Below are 26,563 nucleotides of genomic sequence, written 5' to 3'. Positions count from 1 at the left end.
CCTGCCCTGAAGTCAACCTTAACAGCACCGCCGCCAGGGGGGTGAGAAGGGACATGCCGGGAGTCCAGTGGACCCGCTTTTCTTCCAAATCTTTAGAAAAAATGAAAAATCAAAAAAGGATGCATGTGTGTGCGTGATCCTCCTGACACAAAGCATGAAACTGGCTAGGACTGGCTAGCAGGGGGTGTATATGCTAGGAGGGAGGAGCTACACGTTTTGAGTGTAGTAACTTTGTGTGTCCTCCGGGGGCAGTAGCTATACACCCATGGTCTGGGTCTCCCATAGGAACGATAAAGAAAAAAAAGTTTCGGCTCTCGGAAGAAGGGGAGCAAAAAAAAAAAAAAAAAAAAAACAAAAAAAAAAAAAAGGAAAAAGGCCCTAGGGCTGAAGGGGTTAATATTTCTTGTAAGCAAATTTTCTCATGACTTTACTTGTGGAGGTGGATAGGGATATTCTCCTTTACTCACATTTGATATGTTTGAACGTACATGTGGAAAAAAAGGATATAAAAGGAGCCAGTCACTAGATTAATGCTGCCCAAGTCACGGTCAGCATAAATCAGAATTAAACAGTCCCTTTTATTACCGCAGCCAGCTCGGTCTGGACCATTGAGAACGTTTTCCTCCTGACCTTCTTTTGCACTTATTGTACTTTATTCTAAACTTCACAATTTGTGTATTTTGCCACATCCTAGAAGAAGCATCTGACCTGTGACCGCTCTGCGCATCTCAGTAGCTGCAGCTTCTCTCATCTCCAGGGACGCCTGCTCGCTGTACCAGGCCGTATGCGGGGTGCAGATCAGATTGGGGACATCCTTTAGCGGACCCTGAGCAAAACTGAAAGGTACAAAAATTAATTTGGGAACAATTCTCAATACAGATGGAATGTGTCAGCCGGTGTTTGCTATGTAATCTGACAGCAGTATGATGTAGGGACAGAGAACCGGATTCCAGTGATGCGTCACTTAGTTTATGGGGTGCAGCAGTTTTGATAAAATCCCAGTTTTCTCTGCTGCAGATCTAGCAGAGCCCAGTTGTTGAGCTGTGTATCCACAGCTTTCTATGTACATTGTATAGTCAGTCACACAGCTGCTAATCAGTGCTGGCGTTGAGGTTGGACTAGGAGGATAGTTGTCCTGTAGTGATAATCTCCTTCTGATAAAACATTGATTGTATTGAAACAGGAAAAAAAATAGCCTAGTAAGTGACATTGCTAGAATCAGGATCTCTACACCTATATTATGCTGCTCTCAGATTATATAGTAAATACCTTTCGACAGATTCCTTTTCAGCCATTTAAAAGGTGTTTTTTCACTTTTGAATATTAAGAGGTTGGTCCCTACTAGCCAACGCCAGTTTTATCAATTCAGGATCCCATGTAGAATAAAAGCAGTTCTCAGAGCAGTGCTGTTTCAGCTATGCTGCCACTGTTCCCAGAGAGTGAGGTCACTTATGTCATGTCCTCCTTTACTATTTCATCCGAGGAGATATTCACCCTGATAGAATATTGATGAGCTGGAGCTGATGAACGGCCACCGGCACGTGACACAACAAATCATGTTGTAGCGCCCCTGAATACATCAGGGTGCTACAGGGAACTGCATCCTGTCACCCAGGGTGCAGGGTCTACCTCCCATGGTTCCACGTTCCCAACAACGGTGTCACTAACATCCGCACTACAAATCCCAACCACACCTCACACCATGACCTGTACAGACACACCAGTCGGTTGGTCAAGTTGGAGCACGGCCGCCCATCTAGGGATCAGGCAGACTGGTGGGAGGGTAGACAAGGAGTTGGGAATTAGCCCTCAAAGAGTGAGGATCTAGGAAGTTGAAGCTCCCAGGGAGGTGACAGGTTGGGTTGCAGACGGTGGTCCGGGACCACAGGAGGTGGGGACCAGTAGTAGTGATGTTGGAAAGGGATGCAACGGACATCGTCATATAGGACTGTCGGCACCAGCAAGCCCAAAAGAACTTACCGATACCGAGCACGGCTGGGTACAGGACCCTAGATCAGGGAAGAGCTTCAAACGCTTTGATAATTAACCTGTGCAGGATAGTCTCTTTATGAACTTTCCCCAAGAGCTCAGAGATTGAAGGCATCAACACAACGAGGGGGTGGAGTTTTCCAAAGCACACAATCCACTGAAATCCCAAGTGCCAGCCATCAAGAGCACAGCTGACATGCACATGGGCAGCGGGGCCCCAAAAGCTTCAAGCCGAGGGGCCACAACGGTCAATCAATTTGTGCACGGAGGCAGGGCTCCGGACTTACCAAATGACACGGGCGGGAGCAGGACCTGGACGGGCTCCCCCCGTAGAGACTGCGGTACCTAGAGACTTTGGTTTACCATCTGTGTGATTGTCTGCTTATTCCACCTAATCCAGCACCACGACTACCGCAGTGAGTAATCTGACCCCTGCACCCTGCTTCCCAAGGCCAAGCCATCCGTTTACCAAATCCCCACTGTCCGGGGCCTTCCCTACCTGCGGAGGGACTGACACCTGGCTGCCCCCACACCATCAGCCCTGGTACTCCTTTCGGCAGCGGCGGTACTCCCCTTTACCGCAACATGAACATTCATCCCTTGTAAATACTTCCTTTACGTTTGAGTGGCCGCAAGCCCCCAGGTCCAGAGACCCTCGAGCCACAGCAACCCCTGATCCGAGCAGTTCAACTGCTGCAGGGGTGGCCCAATGTCGTACTGTAGGTACAGGGGTGCTGATACCCCTGGAATGGCACCATTGCAGGAGGATTTTATTACCCAGTTTTTATTTTTTATGGGGTCCTAAATTTATTAAACCGCTGTTGTCCAGTAGTGGACAACCCCTTTAATGTAAAAAATAGAGTTGAGTATCAGTGCGTGAGGTGGTCACAGTGGTAGGACGATGCCTGATCACACCTTGAGGTAAATATGTTTGTGACCCCCAACATTTCTATAGACCACCATTATCAAGGTTAATATATACTGCATATATATACTCACACAAAAGGTTCAGACTCGTGAACGTCTAGAGCTGCTCCTCGGATTCGGCCTTCCTTCAGTGCCTGAGCCAAAGCCTTCTCATCTACTAACCCTCCACGTGCCGTATTCACCAGGAAGGCCCCCTGCCTCATCTGCAGACAAAGCGCAGCCCACAGTTGTAACACATGGATATGGGATAAACATAAATCACGGATATTCCCTAATCACAATTCTCTGCTTTTATGAATAAATATATTATATTAGAGGGACATTTCCATCTATATTATAGCTGAATGCGATGGGAGTTTACGGATCAAAAAAGGTCAATAGGTCCCATGAAATAAGAGTACAGCCACAACCTCTGATCATCACACAGCTCAGCTAACTTTCCAGCTTTGCTGTATAGACTGGGTCAGGCTCAGCAGAGGATGGTAACTAAATAAGACAATATGTAACACCATACACAGAAATAAGGCTATACGTGAAAGTCCTCACCCAGTCAAGTCTTTATACTCCATTTCCTGGAGTCTATTGCCAGTTTTCTGTCCATAATCTCCCATTCATTTCAGCTCACACATAATAATGGGCATCCATGCACTGGAGAGTCAACGTTACACACACCATGAGCTTGGGCAGAGTTGCATTATAATTTATGCCAATTTCGGTTTAATAAAGTAAGTCCAAAATGACTGTTCAAACCAAGCTCAGTTGTCTGACGCACCCTGGGAGTGGCCAAACCAACCAGTGCACAATCCCACCTACTTGTTTTCCAGCTACCATGTTTCCACAAAAATAAGACAGGGTCTTATATTACTGTTTGCTCAGAGAGATGGGATGTCTTATAATTTCCCCATTAACAATAATCCACATTTATTCAGATATATTCATCTCATCACATTCTGGAACATTAACATTTTGTGTTAATCCTTTTAAGGCCCCGTCACACACAGAGATAAAATCTTTGGCAGATCTGTGGTTGCAGTGAAATCATGGACATATTGTTCCATTTGTACACAGCCACAAACCTGGCACTGATTATCCACAATTTCACTACAACCACAGATCTGCCACAGATTTATCTCTGTGTGTAAAGTGGCCTTTACTGGTCCAGATCTATATTGTCTTATCTGATCGGCTATTCTCATTGAGTAGAACCAGTCCTATAGTGGTGGTACATACCATATTTAGAATGTTTTTTACCTGTTTACATTATTCTCTATGTAATGCTAAGTTTACCCCTAAAAGAAAGCAGACACCCCCCTTAAAGAATTGTACTTACCAGACCCCAAACAATTAGAGTTGGCAAGTGAATGGGCTCTCACATACAAATCTGCATCACTGTCAGGTCCGCCTGTGTTCTACAGCGGTGGCTCCCCCTAATGACTGGAAGCAACATCACTTGTGCGGAGTGATACTGGTACCCGATTTGTTTGTGAGAGCTGCAGTGCAATGTGGCTGGAACGGCGATGGATCCGATAGTGACACAGATCTCTGTGTGAGAGCCCATCCACTATCAGCACTTGCCAACTGTAATTGTTCGAGGTCTAGTGAGTGCGATTTTTTTTTTTTTGGGGGGGGGGTAGTTTCTTTTGGGGATGTCTGCTATCCTTTCAGGATGTCTGCTTTCTTTGATGAAGAGTCCGGCTGTATTCTTTCACTTTTTTTTTTTTTTTTTAAGCTTTAACATCCTTATGGAACTGCAGGGCTTATTTTTGGAGTAGGGCTTATATTTTAACCATACTCAAGAAAGCCCCAAAAATTCTACCAGAGCTTATTTTCGGGTTAGGTCTTATTTTTGGGGAAACAATGGTATCTCTGCCCAGCTGTTCCTTGACTGACAGCTCTGACAGAATAGGAACCAGAGGAGGAAAATAATCGGGAACGTGCACTAAACTCCTCAGCCACATCAAGGGTGCACCGAGCGCCTGTACTTGGCGTGGACAGGGATTTTGTGCTGACAAAAGCCCTTTAGGCAGCTGGGCAAATAGAAAGTACTGTCACAAGGAGACGCGTCACTCGTTCCGGACGACACTGATCTTTGTACAAAAGCGATGGAACCATCCTCCATTGTGCACATTGTATCAGGTATAATGAAATGATGGAATCTGATGGATATTTACCTGTTTGATTGTGAAGTCGTTAATGAGGTGGTGGTTGTGTTCATTCAGGTTACAGTGCAGAGACACGCAGTCGCTTTGGTAAAGCAAGTCCTGCAGTGTGTACACCCTCTGCACGCCCAGCGAGCGCTCCGTCCCGTCCTGCAGGTATGGGTCATAAAAGATAACATTGAAGCCAAACACCTTGGCCCTGACGGCCACTGCCTGTCCTACACGACCTGTGAGAGAAAAACATCACCGGGAGAAGAGGTGTCAGCTGTACCAAGCTCATCACATACAACAGTCCGGCACAAATGGCCGTACAATAACCAACAATCATTCACGTGAGCAATAGCTGAATGCAGAAGAAGGCGAACGTAACAGATCAGACATAATGGAGGAAATGATCGGACTCTATAGGGGCCGGTGTATGAGCAGATAAAGCAGAACTGCACATTATCTGCAATGCCCAAGGGCAGCCCAATCTGGCGGAGAGTCTCAGCTAGATGTCAAGTAAGTGCTCCATCTACAGTGGGTTAGCCAATTAAGTGCAGTGAGCGCTAAGAAGATATAATCTGAGGAGTACTGGGGATTAGAGATTACGGATAGGAAGCCAGATTGTCACAGTTTACATCCATCAGTGCTAAGAAAATATCAAGATACTGAAAAATAGTAAAATATACAAATATCCATTCAAGAGAAAGAAAAAAACAAAACATTCATGTCTTTTAACAACAGCACCGATCTTCCAAACAGCAAGGACAGGACTGGAGAGAGGAGAATCACAGGACACTAAAGTATTCCCTACCATGAATATTACATTAAAACTGATACACAAAAAATAGCCACAAGCAACAATAATTAATTAACAAATAATTATTAAGTCATAATTATTAAAAAAATATATAGCAAGGAAAATTACAACACAAAAGATGGAAATATTAATTTATAACAGTTAATTAGCCCATCCAGTTTATATCTATTGATTACATATATACATTGTGTCCACCCATATCCTGTCCACCGCCATTAACTTGAGAATGGCGGCAGCTTTAGGCATAGAAGTGGTGTCTAGGTATAGTAAAGTAGCCATGCGCTACGCAATGAAACTATCTATTGCGCCACCTGTTTGAAAACAACGGAGTTAGCATTTTTATCTCGAAAACGGAACGCAATAGAGAAAAAAAGTGAATTAAAAAAATGTAGGGCATCATCAATTCAATACAAATCGACACCTTGCATACAGAAATGCTGTGATATGAAACCCATGACCCCCCCAAAACATTGAATGCTGGTCACGCATATGGCGCTCATTTAACTTTGATGCTCAAAGTGACCACCGTCAGCTGCAATGCACATCTGGACTCTGCACAGCATACTGTATCTTGCTGCATGTTGTGCAATATGGTAGGTGACACGTTTGCACAAGTATCTGTCATACGTCGTCGTAGGTCCTGCAATGTTGGTGGAGGGGTTGCATACACCTGCTGTTTGATGTGACCTCACAGAAAGAAGTCCAATGGGGTCAGGTCCGGTGATCGTGGAGGCCACTCCACACAGCCACCATACCCAGTGACTTGTAGGAAGGTCTCCATGAGGTATCGCTTCACGTCTGCAGCCTTGTGAGTTTTACACGTTCTAATCATAGCATTTCTGTATGCAAGGTATCGATTTGTATTGAATTGATGATGCCCTACATTTTTTTATTTCACTTTTTTTTCTCTATCTCGTTACGTTTTGGAGATAAAAAAAATCCTAACTCTGTTGTTTTCCACCAGGTGGCGCTACAGGTGGTTTCATTGCGCAGCACATGGCTACTTTACTATACCTAGACACCACTTCTATGTAGATAATGGTGATGAAACCGGTCTTTGAGCGCTAATGATGGATCAGATTCTAAATGTTCTTTTGAAGAATAGGCTTCACTCAAGTGAAGTGATAACAAGAGCTTTATCTTTTTAACAATAAAGCCTAATCTTCAAAAGAACATTTAGAATCTGATCCATCATTAGCGCTCAAAGACCGGTTTCATCACCATTATCTACATTGCCTACTCCTGAAGGGGAATCCGGCAAAGAGCTGCTGAGGATCACAGAATCTATCAGTTCACTTTGATTAATCCAGCGGGAGGACGGAGAGCCGACCTGAAAGCTCCAGGATCAAAGGAGTCGGTGAACCAGGAGCCATCAGCGTTAAGCCTCCAGCTCCATCCAGCCAAAAGGATCAGATAACACCAGTTACCACAGCCCCTCAAAACCAGAGGAATTACACGCTCATCACCGAGGTTGTGCGAGGGCGCACAACTAAAGCAGGTGAGCAGCTTCTAACTACACTAATCTAACACAAATACATCGGGTGCTCTTAGATTGCGCTATTGATTTATTTTACAGTAGACACCACTTCTATGCCTATAGCTGCTGCCGCTCTCGAGTTAATGGCGGTTGACAGGATATGGGTGGACACACTAATATTACTATAATAAATAAATAAATATATTTGTGTATATATATATATATATATATATATATATATATATATATATACACATATATATACACACACACACACACGCACACAGAAGAAAAACAGGGGACCAGTTGCACACTGTGAAAAGCCAAAATAAATGCTACCTAAAAATTATAAATGGAGGTATTTGGAATATTATAATGGCCACTGTAATACCAGCCCAGCGCCCCTTCAAGGCACCCTCCTTTGCTGGGTCCTGCACTACACTGCATCTTTTCTGGGCTTTAATAACCTACAAGATCAGCAGGTGAACACAAAAGAGGCTAATGAAGAGGCCAGGAGCTATAGTGTAAATCCAGCAAACAGAGCACCACTCCCTGTTATGTGCATTATACAATAGAACATAAACAGAATGAAAGCAGGGGCTCCCTTGCTGGGAACCTTGATGGGTGGACACACTGCATGTATAATATTATTTATATAATATATGTATATATATTCTGTGTGTAATATATATATATATTTATATATATTTATATATATATATATATATATATATAATATATATATATATATATATATATATATATATATATATATATATATATATATATATATATATATATATATATATATACACATATATATATATATATATATATATATATATATATACACATACACATACATATACATACATATACACACACACACACACACGGTGGTCCAAAAGTAGGTGGGCAGAAAATAATAACATGGTGTAAAGTGAAACTGACTCAGTTGCCCTTAGCAACCAATCAGATTCCACCTTTCATTTTCCAAAGAGTCTGTGAGGAATGAAAAGTGGAATCTGATTGGTTGATTGGTTGCTAAGGGCAACTGAGTCAGTTTCACTTTACACCATGTTTGATAAATCTCCGCTTCATAACCCTATTACATATACTGTCCACCTACTTTTGGACCACCCTGTATATTGATTTTGCCATCTAGTGACCTATATATCTGTTGCACTTCAAATAACATTCTTCATCATATATACTGTTATTTTACGTGTTATGTTGCTGTGTCAATACCATCTCTTGTGTTGTCATTTTCCTTGCTATATATTTTTTTTAATAATTATGACTTAATAAATATTTGGTAATTAATTATTGTTGCTTGTGGCTATTTTTTGTGTATCGGTTTTGATGTCAAATTATAATAGCCTGCCTTTATGTATTGGTAGTGATATCTATTGGGGACACACTATATATACCCCTGGTTGGCGCTGATTGGTTCACAGGAATATTACATTGCACAGTGGGGTTGTCAGAGGCTGAATGGCCATCATGTAACATTAGTGTCTGGCCTGGAACGGCTTTCCAAAATGATGACCGATGATCACCAGGGAGAAGCATCAGTAGTGCTCACGTGATCAAAATCCAAATCAATCAAAATCCCTTTAAAAATATTCTCTAGACCACCAGGGATGGTACATTTACCCCTGAAAAGAGGAGAATCCCTCAGGAAACTAAAGTATTAAATTAACCTCTTCACTTCCCTACCAGGGATTTTGGTCATGTCTTTTACTAAGAGCGCCCAGCTTATAAACAACAAGGACCGGACTGGAGAGAGGAGAATCCCACAGGACACTAAAGTTTTCCCTACCAGGAATATTACATTGCATAGTGGGGTTGCCAGAGGCTGAATGGCCATCATGTAATATTAGTGTCTGGCCTGGAACGGCTTTCCAAAATGATGACAGATTATCACCAGAGAGAGATCTGCTCATCTGTGGTTATGACGTGATCAAAATCCCTTTAAAGATATTCTCTAGACCACCAGGGATGGTAGTACATTTACCCCTGGAGAGAAAAGAATCCCACAGGACAACCAAGTATTAACTTAACATCTTCACTTCCGTACCAGGATTATTATATTTTACAGTGGGGTTGTCAGGGGCTGAATGGCCATCATGTAATAATATTAGTGTCTGGCCTGGAACGGCTTTCCAAAATGACAACCGGTGATCACCAGGGAGAAGCCAGTCCCTTAGTGATCTGCTCATCAGTAGTTCTCACATGATCAATATCCAAATCAATCAAAATCCTTTTAAAAAATATTCTCTAGACCACCAGGGTTGGTACATCTACCCCTAGACTACCAGGGATTTGGTCACATCTTTCACTAACAGCGCCCAGCTTCCAAACAATAAGGACAAGACTGGAAATGTGAGAATCCCACAGGACACTAAAGTATTAAATTAACCTCTTCACTTCCCTACCAAGAATATTACATTGCACAGTGGGATTTTCAGAGGCGGAATAGTGTCTGGCCTGGAACGGCTTTCCAAAATAACGACCAGTGATCACCAATGAGAAGCATCAGTAGTGCTCACATGATCAAAATCCAAATGAATCAAAATCCCTTTAAAAATATCCTCTAGACCACCAGGGATGGTACATTTACCCTTGGACTATCAGAGATTTTGGAATTATCCTTTCACTAGCCTAAATAAATTGAGGTGTTACTTTAGGGGTGCTTCACACACAGCGAGCTCGCTGCCGAGATCGCTGCTGAGTCACGCTTTTTGTGACGCAGCAGTGACCTCATTAGCGATCTCGCTGTGTGTGACACTGAGCAGCGATCTGGCCCCTGCTGCGAGATCGCTGCTCGTTACACACAGCCCTGGTTCGTTTTCTTCAAAGCCGCTCTCCTGCTGTGACACACAGATCGCTGTGTGTGACAGCAAGAGAGCGACAAATGAAGCGAGCAGGGAGCAGGAGCCGGCGTCTGACAGCTGAGGTAAGCTGTATCCAAGATAAACATCGGGTAACCAAGGTGGTTACCCGATATTTACCTTAGTTACGAGCCTCTGCAGCTCTCACGCTGCCTGTGCTGCCGGCTCCGGCTCTCTGCACATGTAGCTGCTGTACACATCGGGTTAATTAACACGATGTGTACAGCAGCTAGGAGAGCAAGGAGCCAGCGCTAAGCAGTGTGCGCGGCTCCCTGCTCATGTAGCTGCATTACACATCGGGTTAATTAACCCGATGTGTACTGTAGCTAGGAGAGCAAGGAGCCAGCGCTCAGTGTGCGCGGCTCCCTGCTCTCTGCTCACACTGGTAACTAATGTAAACATCGGGTAACCATACCCGATGTTTACCTTAGTTACCAGTCTCCGCAGCTTCCAGACGGCGGCTCCGTGCAAGCGCAGCGTCGCTTGCACGTCGCTGCTGGCTGGGGGCTGTTCACTGGTCGCTGGTGAGATCTGCCTGTTTGACAGCTCACCAGCGACCATGTAGCGATGCAGCAGCGATCCTGACCAGGTCAGATCGCTGGTCGGATCGCTGCTGCATCGCTAAGTGTGAAGGTACCCTTAGTCCAGCAAGGATATAACCAATAACCTCCGCTCCTAGATGGGAAATCTAGATTATGTTGCGCAATGACGTGAAGAAATCGGACCGTTGTCCCCAAATTTCTCTAGATACTAAGGTGCAATATTCATCCAATATGGTTACGGTCACTCAGCACGTACAGCGCTCAGGTTCCTAACTGCCCTATTCTCCAGCTCAAAAAAGTCTAAGAGGGAACATTGTATTATAAGCGGTCAGGTTACAATGAATCAATGTATCTATCTACATCGCCAAGTAAAGCCATTCAGAAAAGTTTATAACTTACCAAAGCCTATTAAACCCAGAGTCTCTCCCCGAACACGAGCGGCCCCAGATGCCACCTCTCGGATCTGTTCCACGCTGTGCACCCTCGTCCCTTCCCGCAACGCTTGATACAACCAGGTGTTCCTCCGATATAGGTTCAGAATATGGCAGGTTGTAGAATCCGCCGTCTCCTCCACAGCCGCTGAGGGGATATTACACACTGCCACACCTGAAATACAGACCGGTTCAGAAGAGGCGCACAACAAAATACACATATCAGAGAAATTATGAGAACAGTCATTAATATTCAGCACCAAAAGTCAAATAATACAAATTGTGCAATAATTGCTTCAATACATAACAGTGCCCCCTACATTCTAATGCCCCAATTTTCCAACACAGTGGATAAAATGGAAGTTTGTGCTATCAGTACTGTGTAAGACGGTTTTAAAAAGATTGATTGCTCCCAGTAAGAGAAACAAAATAATAATCTTTTAGTTGTGAGACCTTTTACCGGTTACCAAAAATAAAATAAAATACATGATGCTACAAAGTGAACTCTCCAAGATCAGCCTCATGTTTTTCTTTTGACGGGGATGAAAGAAGAGCATATCTCACATCTCTGCAGCTCTTACAAAGTAATTTTCCTCCTACAAAAGCCGCTTAGTGTTCCCAATAACTAAGATAACCCTTTTATGGCCCCCATAAAGTATAATCGCAAAAAGAGTTGCCCTCAAGCAAGGTATGACATCCCCACAATGAATTCACAGCACCCTTCACATGCACAGTATAATGATACAGCACGTATGATGTCTCCACACAAGCCCTACACACAGTAAGTTTCCCTACACAGTATAATGCCCCCACCATAGCCCTAAACACAATATAATGGCCCTCACCAAAGCCCTACCCACAGTAGCATATCCCCCCAGTATATTGATCCCCACCATAGCCCTACACGCAATATAATGGCACCCACCATAGCCCTACACACAGTATAATATCCTCCCAGATAGTATAATGCTCCCACCATAGCCCTACACACTTTAAAATGGCACCCACCATAGCCCTACACACAGTATATTGGCCCTCACCAAAGCCCTATAAACAGTATAATATCCTCCCCACAGTATAATACCCCCCACCATAGTCCTACACAGTATAATGCCCTCACCATAGCCATACACACAGTATAATGCCCCCACCATAGCCATACACACAGTATAATGGTACCCACCATAGCCCTGCACACAGTACAATGCCCTCACCATAGTCCTACACACAGTATAATGCCCCCACCATAGCCCTACACACAGTATAATGGCCCTCACCAAACCCCTATACACAGTATAATACCCCCCCACAGTATAATACCCCCCACCATAGTCCTACACACAGTATAATGCCCCCACCATAGCCATACACACAGTATAATGGTACCCACCATAGCCCTACACACAGTATAATGGTACCCACCATAGCCCTACACACAGTATAATGGTACCCATCATAGCCCTACACACAGTACAATGCCTTCACCATAGTCCTACACACAGTATAATGTCCCCACAGACAGTATAATGTCACCCCCATTGTATTCCAAACAGAATAATATAACCTACAATACTGAGCCTAATAAGTGATATATCCCTGGAGTCAGAGTATCTGCCCCTACATTAGGCTGTTCTAAAATTAAATAGCAAAAACCTGAAACAAATATCCCCAAAATCTGTTGTAGTGCTATACACCATAGACTAGGCTATCATTATACAGTGATGATCAATAGAAGTGGAAAAAGCCAGCAACCATCTTGGAAAATTTTTGAAGCTTTATTGTGAAAAAGCCATTAAACCATACAGTAGATAAAAAGCTCAGTGTGTAGACAAGAGTCTACGCGTTTCAGGCCTAACATGGAACTGGCCCTTAGTCATGACAAGACAAGTTGGTGTCTAATCTGACCCTGTCATTTTAACATTGCTTTACATTGAGAGATCTGAACAATGTAACAGGAGAGGGTATAAACATTTTAAACTTATACCACCAAGAATAAAAATAGTCATAGGGACACTTTCTGCCCCATCCTCTATCAGTAATATTATATTCTTTAACATCCTATGCCAGTTTGAAGCTGAACATTGTCCAAGGAAAACACTGCCAATTAAAATATCATGAAAGTAATGCAGAGCATTTATTGCTAAATTATTAATAAAGCCAGAAGCACCAAGGTGAATCATTAATGGCCCGAGATTCCCGAGAATACCGAATACCAGGAGACTCATCAGTGAGGTACAGGCCATGGGATTAGGCATAAAAGGATTATTTTTGTGCCTTGGGTTATACAAATACATCACCGATGAGAAGATTCAATACGGACATTCCATGCAATGCTCAGCATGGAGCCGATACATTACCAAGACATTTTGCAAGTCCAGCACTTCCTGTATAGCAAAGACACTCAAGAAGAATCTGGAGTGACCAGCGCCAGATAAGGCCTCTTTCACACATCAGTTTTTTGCCATCAGGCACAATCCGGTTTGTGACTGATGCGATGGATCTGTCGCAGATTGTGGCAAAACTGATGCAACGGATACAGTAAAAAAAACAAACAGATCCATCTCATTTTTTCCCTTCAGTCCAAAGGTTATTTGCTATGGAGGAGAGAGAGAGAGGGAGAAAAGAAAGAGAAAGGGAAGAGAGAGAGAGAAGAGAGAAGAGAGAGAGAAAGGAAGAGAAGAGAGAAACGAGAGAGGAAGAAAAGAGAGAGAGAAGAGAAGAGAGAGGAAGAGAAGGAAGAGAGAGAGGGAGAGAGCGAAGAAATATAAGAGAGGAGAAAGAGAAGAGAGAGAGGAAGAGAGAGAGAAAAGAGAAGAGAGAGCAGAGAGAGAGAAAAGAGAGAGAAAGGAAGAGAAGAGAGAAACGAGAGAGAGAAGAGAGAGGAAGAGAAGAGAGAGGAAGAGAGAAATGAGAGAAAGAAGAAGAGAGAGGAATAGAAGAGAGAAACGAGAGAGAAGAGAGAGAGAAAGGAAGAAAAGAAAGAAACGAGAGAGGAAGAAACGAGAGAGAAGAGAAGAGAGAGAAAGAGAAGAGAGAGAAAGAGAAGAGAGAGAAAAAAAAGAGAAATGAGAGAGAGAGAGGGAGAGAGAGGAGAGAGAGAGAGAAACAAACTTTTTATGTGACCAGAAGTGAATTTACACAATGTCTGGGCATGCCCAAAAACAAAAACTGGATCCGTCGCCTGATTCCATCATTTGCCGGATGATGACTAATCCGGCGCCCATAGGCTTCCATTGTATAAAAAGACGGACGACGCCGGATCCGTCGCCTTACGTTTTTTTCTCCGGACCCAAAAAATGTTCCTTTGGACGTTCCTTACGGCGGCCGCACACAAATTTCGCCGGATGAATTGCGGGGCCATGCGGCACAATCCAGCACTAATACAAGTCTATGAGGAAAAAAATGGATCCGGCGGCATCAGATGCCGGATCTGTTTTATCCGCAATTTGCCGGATTGTGCCAGATGGCAAAAACTGAAGTGTGAGAGGCCTAAAGGGATCTGTATGACGATGATGACGACTTTGGGACCGTTCTGACACTCAACAAAGCCTGAGAACAATATCTAAGGATACAGACTTGCTGTGGATTTGCATTGGTAAAATCTGCCACAGATTTGCGCCAACAAACAGATCTATCAAGATGCCGCAGTATATATGTGGTGCAGATTTTCAGATCTGTTGGGAGTCTATTTCTGTTGTAGACTTTAACCACTTATTTTACCAGTTACAATGTAGCAAAATTAATTGCAAAAAAACAAAATTTGATTTTTAGACCGTCCTTCACAAGAAATGTATATACAGGGAGAGAAGATGAGATGAAGACGAGTCTCGCATTTGCTGTTTGGTTCTTACCCAGATCTCCGGCTGCTTTGATGTCAATGTTGTCAAATCCACTGCCTATCCGCACTATGACACGTAGGGACTTAAACTTCTCCAGGTCTTCACGTGTCAGTGTGATCGTGTGGTACATCATGGCACCCACCGCTTCATTCAAAACCTACAAAATAGGCATTTCCATGAATCTGCTCTGGTATGTACATAGTGCTGACATATAACACAGCGCTGTACATAGAACACACCATTGTTGTCCCCGATGCACAATTGAATCTTTCTTGTTAGAGACACAATTTTAATCAAAAACAAGTGTGGATACTGAATGATCCTGATCCGCAACAAAAATAGTTAACAAGACCATTGCATTAACAAATAAAATAAAATAAAAAAAATACATGGGGGTCTAAAGCCCGCTACACACGCTTCAATATATCTCACAATCCGTCGTTGGGGTCAAGTTGTAAGTGACGCACATCCGGCATCGTTTGTGAGGTATCTGCGTGTGACAGCTACATGCGATCAGGATTGTACGCAAAACCGTTGATCGCAAACACATCGTATCATTCTCTAGAATTGAGCGTTTTGTTGCACGAACCTAGTGAATTGTAACGTGTGACATCCCTCATACGATTTCGGTGTCTGATGCTATGTGCGCAGGTGTGCGCTCTGCACCGCACCTTAAAAAAGGTCCGCTTCAGAGCGCAGCTGAAAAGCTGCATTCTGAAGCGCCTCACAATGTCTGTCATTCACTAATCTCTGTCAGTCGGTCACTATCTCTGTCCCTCACTCTCTGTCCATGTCAGTCTATCCCCCTCTCTCATATACTCACCGATCCCCGATCCCCGACGCTGCACGGCATTCACACTGCTCCGGCGGCTTTTACTGTTTTGAAAAAGCCGGCCGCCCATTAAACAATTTCGTATTCCCTGCTTTCCCCGCCCACCGGCGCCTATGATTGGTTACAGTGAGACACGCCCCCACGCTGAGTGACAGCTGTCACACTGCACCCAATCACAGCAGCCGGTGGGCGTGTCTATACTGTGTATTGAAATAAATAATTAAATAATTAAAAAAAACGGCGTGCGGTTCCCCCCAATTTTAAAACCAGCCAGATAAAGCCATACGGCTGAAGGCTGGTATTCTCAGGATGGGGAGCTCCACGTTATGGGGAGCCCCCCAGCCTAACAATATCAGTCAGCAGCCGCCCAGAATTGCCGCATACATTATATGCGACAGTTCTGGGACTGTACCCGGCTCTTCCCGATTTGCCCTGGTGCGTTGGCAAATCGGGGTAATAAGGAGTTATTGGCAGCCCATAGCTGCCAATAAGTCCTAGATTAATCATGTCAGGCGTCTATGAGACACCTTCCATGATTAATCTGTAAGTGACAGTAAAAAAACACACACACATGAAAAAATCCTTTATTAGAAATAGAAAACACAAACACATTCCCTCATTACCAATTTATTAACCCCCGACAAACCCTCCATGTCCGGCGTACTCCACAGTCCTTCAGCGTCGCGTCCAGCTCTGCTGCATGGAGGTGACAGGAGCAGCAGAAGACACCGCCGCTCCGGTCACCTCCACGCAGGTAATGAAGACAGCCGCGCGATCAGCTGATCTGTCACTGAGGTTACCCGCGGCCACCGCTGGCTCCAGTGACAGCGTGTAACCTCAGTGACAGCTCAGCTGATCGCCGGCTGTCTTCATTACCTGCGTGGAGGTGACCGGAGCGGCTGTGTCTTCTGCTGCTCCTGTCACCTCCATGCAGCAGAGCTGGACGCGACGCTGGAGGACTGTGGAGTACGCCGGACATGGAGGGTTTGTCGGGGGTTAATAAATTGGTAATGAGGGAATGTGTTTGTGTTTTTTATTTCTAATAAAGGATTTTTTCATGTGTGTGTGTTTTTTTACTGTCACTTACAGATTAATCATGGAAGGTGTCTCATAGACGCCTGACATGATTAATCTAGGACTTATTGGCAGCTATGGGCTGCCAATAACTCCTTATTACCCCGATTTGCCAACGCACCAGGGCAAATCGGGAAGAGCCGGGTACAGTCCCAGAACTGTCGCATATAATGTATGCGGCAATTCTGGGCGGCTGTTGGCTGATATTGTTAGGCTGGGGGGCTCCCCATAACGTGGAGCTCCCCATCCTGAGAATACCAGCCTTCAGCCGTATGGCTTTATCTGGCTGGTTTTAAAATTGGGGGGAACCGCACGCCGTTTTTTTTAATTATTTAATTATTTATTTCAATACACAGTATAGACACGCCCACCGGCTGCTGTGATTGGGTGCAGTGTGACACCTGTCACTCAGCGTGGGGGGCGTGTCTCACTGTAACCAATCATAGGCGCCGGTGGGCGGGGAAAGCAGGGAATACCAGATTGTTTAATGGGCGGCCGGCTTTTTCAAAACAGTAAAAGCCGCCGGAGCAGTGTGAATGCCGTGCAGAGCCGGGGATCGGGGATTGGTGAGTATGAGAGAGGGCTGCTAACTTCAGTAATTTAGGAGATTAGCGGTCACCGGTGAGTCCTTCACTGGTGACCGCTAATCAGGGCGCGACACAGACAGAGCCGCAGCATGACAATGAAGTCGGGTGAAGTTCACCCGAGTTCATTCTGACAGTGCGGCTCTGTCTGTGTCTGCTGTCATCTGCCATTCAGCTCTGCTACATGGCTGTCTGTGTCTGCTGTTAGCGGCCATGTAGCAGAGCTGAATGGCAGATGACATAGTAAAAACGCATCCCTACACATTACACACGCTTGGCAAGTCAATAAAAAAAAAAAAAAAAAAAGGTGCCCAATGCATACGTCACGGAACACATGATCTAAAGGATCGCACACAAAATTGACCAATTTAACATAGACTACTAACGCTCGTGTGACAGCAAATGAACGACCAACGTGAAATCTCATAGATCCCGTATGCAACCTGGGCGTGTCACATCGCAAATGCGATTGTACAACTAATTGCAACGTGTAAAGTGGGCTTAAAAGTTTAAAGTGGCACTCAAGTAGTTTTTTTGCACATACTGTCAAGCCGTAGCAGTATTCTAGCTGTGTGATTAGTTTCATTCCAGCTCTTTTGTATTAATACTTTTTCCCCCTTTATAGGAGCAGCTGTGTTATGTGATCTTCAGTCTGACCAGCTGTCCATTGCAGACCGGATGTCTGCCTCTGACTGTGAACTACAGATGACATCCCCAATCAAATCCCTCCCGGCAGCTCGCAGTCCCCTCCCCACCAAGCACTGCCCTTCGCATCCTTCCATGCAAGTGAAAAAATAAAATAATTCCCTGCACAGTTATAGATAATTTTGACTCACCAGTGTATCATATGAGATGTATCTACAGCCTGTCTCCTATGCCTCCTGCTTGTAATAGCTGACAAGAAGAAACCTGTTACAGAGTCAGGGGGGCAGCAGTTCTATGGCACTGATTTATCACTTCTACTCTTTGTAAGGATGGAAAACAACACTAGTAGATTACGAGGACTATGTGGAGGCCATTATACTGTGTAGGGGGCCATTATACTGTGTGGGGGGGCATTATACTGTGTGGGGGGACATTATACTGTGCGTAGGGCTATGGTGAGAGCCATTATACTGTGTGTAGGGGTATGGTGGAAGCTATTACACTGTGAGTAGGGCTATGGAGGGGGTCATTGTACACTGTAATTGTACAAAGTGTGTAGGGCTATGATGGGTACCGTTATACTGTGTGTAGGGCTATGGTGGAAGGCATTATACTGTGTGTAGGGCTTTGGTGAGGACCATTATACTGTGTGTAGGACTATGATGGTTCCATTATACTGTGTGGGGGAATATTATACTGTGTGTAGGACTTTGGTGAGGGCTATGATGGGGCCATTATACTGTGTGGGGGGCATTAATACTGTGTGTAGGGCTTTGGTGAGGACCATTAGGCTGGAGTCACACTTGCGAGAGACTTGCGCGAGTCTCACATCGCATCACCCGGTGTGGCCACACACTCTCCTGTCAGGAGCGGGTCAGCTGCATGTATTTCTTTGCAGCTGAGATGCTCCTGTCAGGAGAGCTGCAGGCCATGTCGGGTGATGTGAAGCAAGACGTGCACAAGTCTCTCACAAGTGTGACTCTGGCCTTATACTGTGTGTAGAGCTATGGTGGGGGCTATTATACTGTGTGAGGGGCATTATACTGTGTGTAGGACTATGATGGGGCCATTATACTGTGTGTGAGGCATTATACTGTGTGTAGGGCTTTGGTGAGGACCATTATACCGTGTGTAGGGCTATGGAGGGGAATTATATTGTGTGGGTGGACATTCTACTGTGTGTAGGGCTTGTGTAGGGTATCATACTTTTTCGAGTGGGGTAGCAATGTGTTGTGATCATACTATGCATGTGCAGGTCGCTGTGTAGGAATTTACTTTGGGGATGTCATACCGGGCTTGGGGGCAACTCTTTTTGAGATTATTCCCGTCTGTAAATCTAGAGGCATCACAAGAAACATATAATTAATTATGGGAACCAAGTCAGAGACTAATAAGTAATCTAGATAGCAGGTAACACAGAAATGGCTCATCAAAAAAAGTATACACCATAGATGACAACATTTACAGTATCTGTCAAGAGAAATATACTAGTCAAAATGCCAAAAAATGTTGCCTAAGGCCATGGCTCGTCTAGGTCTATTGCCTAGCACTTTCAAGTCACACATGTCCATGACTTCAAGATTGGAGAACCACAATCTCATGCACAGGAAAACCTTTAGAAGCGCTGGTTTCATGATAATTTCACTGGTGCAGGGAAAATTGACAAACTCTTCTAAAAATCCATGAGGTCCACTCTTATTTCAGGAGCTTCACAAGTGTTACCAGAGATTTGGCAAGTATGCCAAACATAAGAGCTGCCACTTTATTCTTTAATAATTTGTATGCATCATTATATAAGCAAAGAAAATTGCTGGAGTGCTGCTTTAACTACCAATGGCGTAAGTACAAGGAGTGAGTCCTGTCTGTAGCAGATGACGTCCATGTAAAGAACCCATTACACTGCAACTTAGGAAGAAAGACGCCAGCACGGCCATTCTTCCCACAACTCGCATCACAAAAATTGATTTCTCCTACCTTTTCATGGATCTCCTGTGTAGACTGGGCATCACAAAATGCCACAGTGGCCAAGTCTTTTAGGATTGGCATCTCCACTGTGCAGTCCCTTCCATCCAACAGAGCTATAAGCGGGCGAGGGTGCATTGGACCATTGACCATCTGGGGCCTCATACCTGAAATATGTCAGACACATAGCAGGGAGCTCAGAAGAATGACATACATCATACAGTACCAAGTATACATTCAATACATGAGGCAAAGAGAAGGAAAATGAGAAAAACCTAAGGAATCATGGGGAGAACATAACACTCGTAGACGTTGGCCCTTGCCATGAGGCAACAGACCATGAAGTCTCTATTCTGTTTTGATATAATGCCAAACTATATTTTAGGCAGGGTCTAGAATTTGGGGCATATAGATGTGGTTATGGGGGGTACCCAACATGTGACCCCTTCCCATATTATCTATTGTGAAGAGAAGTTTCTGCTCTGGAGGAGTGGGTTATTATATGGTCCTCCATTGACTTGACCTGACACCATCTAATACTACTTTGTCGGCAGATTTTCCCAGCAATGAATATACAAGAGATTAAAGCAGGAGGACCTGATATTACACAGTGCCCATACCGTACGTGAATAAACAAGTTCAAAATAGGAGAAACCACTACTATGGCTAAGCCCGGGGTCACACGGGGATTACTGCGATCCCCTCGCATGACACTCGGCTCACACTGGCAGTACAGCAGAGCTGAGTGTCATGCGAGTGTCCCTGCGACTGAGGTCCGATCGTGCAAGCGGACCTCAGCTGCGGAGGGCGGTGGCCGGCCCTGAGGTAGGGAGGGCTGGATATATCTTCCTCTCTCCTCCGTTGCTGGCTATTGCCATTCTTGCTCTGCACTCGCGGTACACCGGTGTACTGCGAGTGAAGTGCAATTTTTCTCTCGCCCCATAGACTTGAATGGGTGGGAGAGAAAACAGGATCGCATTACACTCGCAGCATGCTGCGACTCTTTTCTCGGTCCGATTAGGGCTGAGAAAATAATTGCTTATGGCTGCCGACACATAGGCTAATATTGGTCCGAGTGGAATGCGATGTTTTATCGCATTCCACTCGCTCTGATTTTCATGCCGTGTGGCCTAGGCCTAATAAGAACTGTAAGAGGCGCAGGGGTGGACATATCATTGGTACAGTTTGTGCAGTCGCACAGGGGCCAAGAGGTAAGGGGGTCCACTTCTACCTCCAAACCAGAAGGAATTGTACATTTTGAGGTGTTCTAAAGCCTGCTTTACACCTTACGATCCAGCATACGATATCGTATGCGATCGTAACCGCCCCCATCATATGTGCGGCACGTTCAATTTGTTGAACGTGTCGCACATACGAGTAACCCCCGTCACACGTACTTACCCGTCCATACGACCTCGATGTGGGCGGCGAACGTCCACTGCCTCTGGAGTGGGAGGGACGTTCGGCGTCACATCGACGTCACGCGGCAGACGGCCAATAGAAGCGGAGGGGCGGAGCTGAGCGGGACGTAAACATCCCGCCCACCTCCTTCCTTCCTCATTGTGGGCCGGGAGCCGCAGGACGCAGGTAAGATCTGTTCATCGTTCCCGGGATGTCACACACTGCGATGTGCGCTACCCCGGGTACGATGAACAATCTGACGTTCAATCCATGAGGAATGAACGACGTGCGTGCGATGAACGTTTTACTGTTCAATCGCAATCGCACGTAGCTGTTACACACTGCAATGTACCTTACGATGCCGGATGTGCGTCACTTACGACGTGACCCCGCCGACACATCGTAAGATACATTGCAGCGTGTAAAGCGGGCTTTAGGCTGCAAAGGACCCATATATTTTTCTTGCGCAGGGGCCCTCTTGTCTATGTCTGCCAGTGAAGAGGCGCAATAAGTTATAAAAACAAAGCGTTAAGACAACTAATGAAAGAGGGTAAGGATGAGACACTGAAGAATGGTAGAGAAAGAAATACATTGTGTAAAGAACAGATAAAGGCAGCAAAGATAGAAACAGATTGCTAAAGAAAGTAAAAATAATTATAAACTATTCTCCAGTTACATAAATAGTAAGAAATTCAAGAAGGATAGTGTTGGCCCCCTTCAAAAATAACCTGGTAAAAATGGTTGAAGGGAATGAGGGAAAGGCCAATATGCTACACGCCTTCTTCTCTACCGTATTTATACAGTAAAATCTCATGATAGAGGACAGTAGGGATAGCAGAAATTCTCAATTACATGTCACCTGCTTAAGGGGAACCAACCAGCAGGATTTTCATAAATAAAGTAAAGCCAGTGCTAAACTGGCTCTAGGATGCTGAATGTAACCATAGCTTCTGTTCAGAGATTGGAGGTTTTATTTTATTTAAAAAATATGCGCAAGTAAAGTTCCTGCAATGCACTGCTATTTGATTGACAGGTGCAACAGGAAAGGAATATGTGGGTCAAGTCTTGCTATCTACCTGCCCCTGTCTGTCCACCTGCGCCAGAATTAACATCTACAATGAAGAAAAAAAGGATTTAGTCAGCACCAATTGTGCAAGTTCTCACACTTAAAAAGATGAGGTCGGCCTGTAATTGACATCATACGTAGACTACAACTATGAGAGGAAAAAATGAGAAAACAAATACAGAAAATCACAGTGTCTGATTTGCCAAGATTTGTTTTTTACAAATTATAGTATAAAATAAGTATTTAGTCATTAAAAACATGCAAGATTTCTGTCTCTCACAGACCTGTACCTTCTTCTTTAAGAGGCTCCTCTGTCCTCCACTCATTACCTGTAATAATGGCACCTGTTTGAACTTGTTATCAGTGTTAAAGACACCTGTCTACAACCTCAAACAGTCACACTCCAAACACCACTATGGTGAAGACCAAAGAGCTGTTGAACGACACCAGAAACAAAATTGTAGCCCTGCACCAGGCTGGGAAGACTGAATCTGCAATAGGCAAGCAGCTTGGTGTGATGAAATCAATTGTGGGAGCAGTAATAACAAAATGGAAGACATACAAGACCACTGATAATCTCACTTCATCTGGGGCTTCACGCAAGATCTCACCCCCTGGGGGTCAAAATGTTCACAAGAACGGTGAGCAAAAATCCCAGAACCACACAGGGGACCTAGTGAATGACCTGCATAGAGCTGGGACCATCATAAAGGCTACCATTAGTAACACTATGCCGCCAATGACTCAGACCCTGCAGTGCCAGACGTGTTCCCCTGCTTAAGCCAGTACATGTCCGGGTCCATCTGAAGTTTGCTAGAGAGCATTTAGATTATCCAGAAGAGAATTGGGAGAATGTCATATGGTCGGATGAAACCAAAGTAGGACTGTTTGGTAGAAACACAACTCGTCGTGTTTGGAGGAGACAGAATGCTGAGTTCCATCCAAAGAACACCATACCTACTGTGAAGCATGGGGGTGGGAACATCATGCTTTGGGGCTGTGTCTCTGCAAAGGGACCAGTACAACTGATCCGTTTACATGAAAGAATGAATGGGGCCATATATCGTGAGATTTTGAGTGTAAACCTCCTTCCATCAGCAAGGGCATTGAAGATGAAACATGGCTAGGTCTTTCAGCATGATAATGATCCCAAGCACACCGCCAGGGCAACGAAGGAGTGGCTTTGTAAGAAGCATATGAAGGTCCTGGAGTGGCCTAGCCAGTCTTCAGATCTCAACCCCATTGAAAACCTTTGCAGGGCGTTGAAAGTCCGTGTTGCCCAGTGACAGGCCCAAAACATCACTGCTCTAGAGGAGATCTGCATGGATGAATGAGCCAACATACCACCAACAGTGTGTGACAACCTTGTGAAGACTTACAGAAAACGTTTGACCTCTATCATTGCCTACAAAAAATATATAACAAAATATTGAGATGAACTTTTGTTATTGACCAAATACTTATTTTACACCAAAATTTGCAAAAAAAAAATAATCCTGCCAAATCAGACGCGGTGATTTTCTGGATTTGTTTTCTCATTTTGTCTCTCATAGTTGTGGTCACCTGTGATGTTAATTACAGGCAAATCTCATCTTTATAAGTGGGAGAACTTGCACAATTGATGGCTGACTAAATACTTTTTTCCCCACTGTAAGACGGAAACAGGGGGACTAAGGCCAGACAGGACCAGAAAACACCTGCAGAACATGGGGTGTATGCTAAGTGCTGTGATAGACCATTATTAGGCCATTATTACCAATATTTAAGCATTTCATAATAAGGTCTGTACCAAAGGACTGGCATATAATATGGTGCCAATACTCAAAAAAGGGATAAAATCCGCTCCTGGAAATTATAGACAATATAAGATTAAACTTTACTGCAGTCAAGCTCTTTGAGGGTTTTCTAAGAGACGTTATCCTAGAGTATCTCAAGAATAATCTCATGACCCAACATCAACATGTATTTATGAATGATTGGTCCTGCCAAACTAATCGGATGGTGAGAAAAGTTGCAGACTGGCCCAGGGAAATGCAAAGGATGACCTATATGTGAACTTTTCAAAGGCATTCAATACAGTAGCACATTAAAGGTAAGTACATCTAATGAGAGCAATGGGACTAGGAGAACATATGTGTAACTGGATTGACGATTGTCTCAGTGATAACCACGAAGGGTGGATATTAATGGAACACACTTGGATTGGGTCACATTTATTAGTAGGATACCACAGGGGTTAGTATTGGGCCATCTTTTTTTTTTACATATTGATCAATGACCTTATAGGGGACATGCAGAGTAAAATGGTAATCTTTGCATATGATAAACTATGGAAGGTATTCTAATAGTAAATAATATTATTTTCATATTGTAATTGTAAGTTTGTGAGCAGGGCCCTTGGTTTCTGTTGAATTGTGTTATTTTGTAATGTTTGATATTGTCTGTGTATGCCCCCTTTGAATTGTAAAGTGCTGTGGAATGTTGGCGCTATATAAATTATATACAGTACCACATTAAAGGTTTGTACATCTAATGATAGCAATGGGACTAGAAGAAAATATGTGTAACTGGCTTGACAATTGCCTTCGTGATAACCACAAAGGGTGGCTATAAATGGAACACACTCAAATTGGGTCACATTTATCAGTAGGGGTTCCGCAGGGGTCAGTATTGGGCCCTCTTCTTTTATACATGTTTATTGATAACCTTGTAAGGAGCATACAGAGTAAAATGGTAATATTTGTAGATGATAAACTATGGAAGCTATTCTCATATTACATATTTTCAGATTGTACATTTGTGAGCAGGGCCCTTGGTATCTGTTGAATTGAGGTCTGTATATGTCCCCGTTAAATTGTAAAGTACTGTAGAAAACGTTGGTGCTGTCTAAAAATTATTATTATTATTATGCAAGGTAGTCAACACAGAGGAGGAAAATTTACTATTACAGAGAGATTTGTGCAAACTGGAGGCTTAGGCTAAGAAATCACAATTGAAGTTTAATACATGTCACTTAATTTGGTCTGAGGAAACAAAACATACAATGATGTGCTGGGATAGATGTTAAAATGTCACTTAAAAAGACTTCGGTGTATGGGTGGTCAGCAAAGCCTCCTATCGCTACCAGTGTCAGGCAGCTGCTGCCAAGGCAAATAAAATGATGGGATGCATTACAAGAGACATAGATGGTCATGACAAGAACATTGTTTTCCCTTTATACAAGTCACTAGTGCGACCACTTCTAGAATTCTGTGTACTTTTCTGGGCTCCAAAAAGGACATATCTGAGCTCGACCAGGAGCAGAGAACAACCTTTCTAATGATCCATTTACACCTAGGCCGGTAGCAGTAACAAGAGGCATCCTTATGTCTAGAGGAAAGACTTAAATCATAATCACAGATGTTGATTCTTTACTGTAAGAGCAGTAAGAACTCTGCTACATGATCATGTCCTGATTGATTCACTAAAAAAAGGACAAGGAGGCCTGGATGCCTTTATTTATCAATATAATATTACAGGTTATGGATACTATATTCTGTGATGGGGCACTTATCCATGAAACTAGTTTGATTGCTGTATGTGGAGTCAGGAAGAAATCAGAGACATATAAGATATAAAGTATACACTATGTGTAGAATTATTAGGCAAATGAGTATTTTGATCACATGATACTTTTTATACATGTCGTCCTACTCCAGGCTGTATAGGCTGAGAGCCAACTACCAATTAAGTAAATCAGGTGATGTGCATCTCTGTAATGAGGAGGGGTGCGGTGTAATGACATCAACACCCTATATAAGGTGTGCTTAATTATTAGGCAACTTCCTTTCCTTTGGCAAAATGGGTCAGAAGAGAGATTTGACGGGGTCTGGAAAGTCCAAAATTGTGAGATGTCTTGCAGAGGGATGCAGCAGTCTTGAAATTGTCAAACTTTTAAAG

At 43.9% G+C, this 26,563-nt stretch overlaps 1 protein-coding gene across 4 annotated transcripts in view; it reads right to left on the bottom strand.

The window, feature by feature from the left end:
* Positions 1-26,563, bottom strand: part of CTBP2 (C-terminal binding protein 2) — a 146,412-nt gene that overhangs the window by 22,730 nt on the left and 97,119 nt on the right. For all 4 annotated transcript variants that reach the window (XM_075348499.1, XM_075348500.1, XM_075348497.1 and 1 more), the window contains 6 exons: positions 20,170-20,324; positions 15,073-15,217; positions 11,190-11,396; positions 5,088-5,302; positions 2,989-3,119; positions 709-836 (listed from right to left, as the gene is read on the bottom strand). In XM_075348499.1, the coding sequence (XP_075204614.1) occupies positions 709-836; positions 2,989-3,119; positions 5,088-5,302; positions 11,190-11,396; positions 15,073-15,217; positions 20,170-20,324 (981 nt within the window). The remainder of the gene's footprint in view (positions 1-708; positions 837-2,988; positions 3,120-5,087; positions 5,303-11,189; positions 11,397-15,072; positions 15,218-20,169; positions 20,325-26,563) is intronic.

Source organism: Anomaloglossus baeobatrachus, chromosome 5, assembly GCF_048569485.1.
Source record: "Anomaloglossus baeobatrachus isolate aAnoBae1 chromosome 5, aAnoBae1.hap1, whole genome shotgun sequence".
Classification (NCBI taxonomy): domain Eukaryota; kingdom Metazoa; phylum Chordata; class Amphibia; order Anura; family Aromobatidae; genus Anomaloglossus; species Anomaloglossus baeobatrachus.
This window is presented reverse-complemented; position numbering and strand designations above follow the sequence as displayed.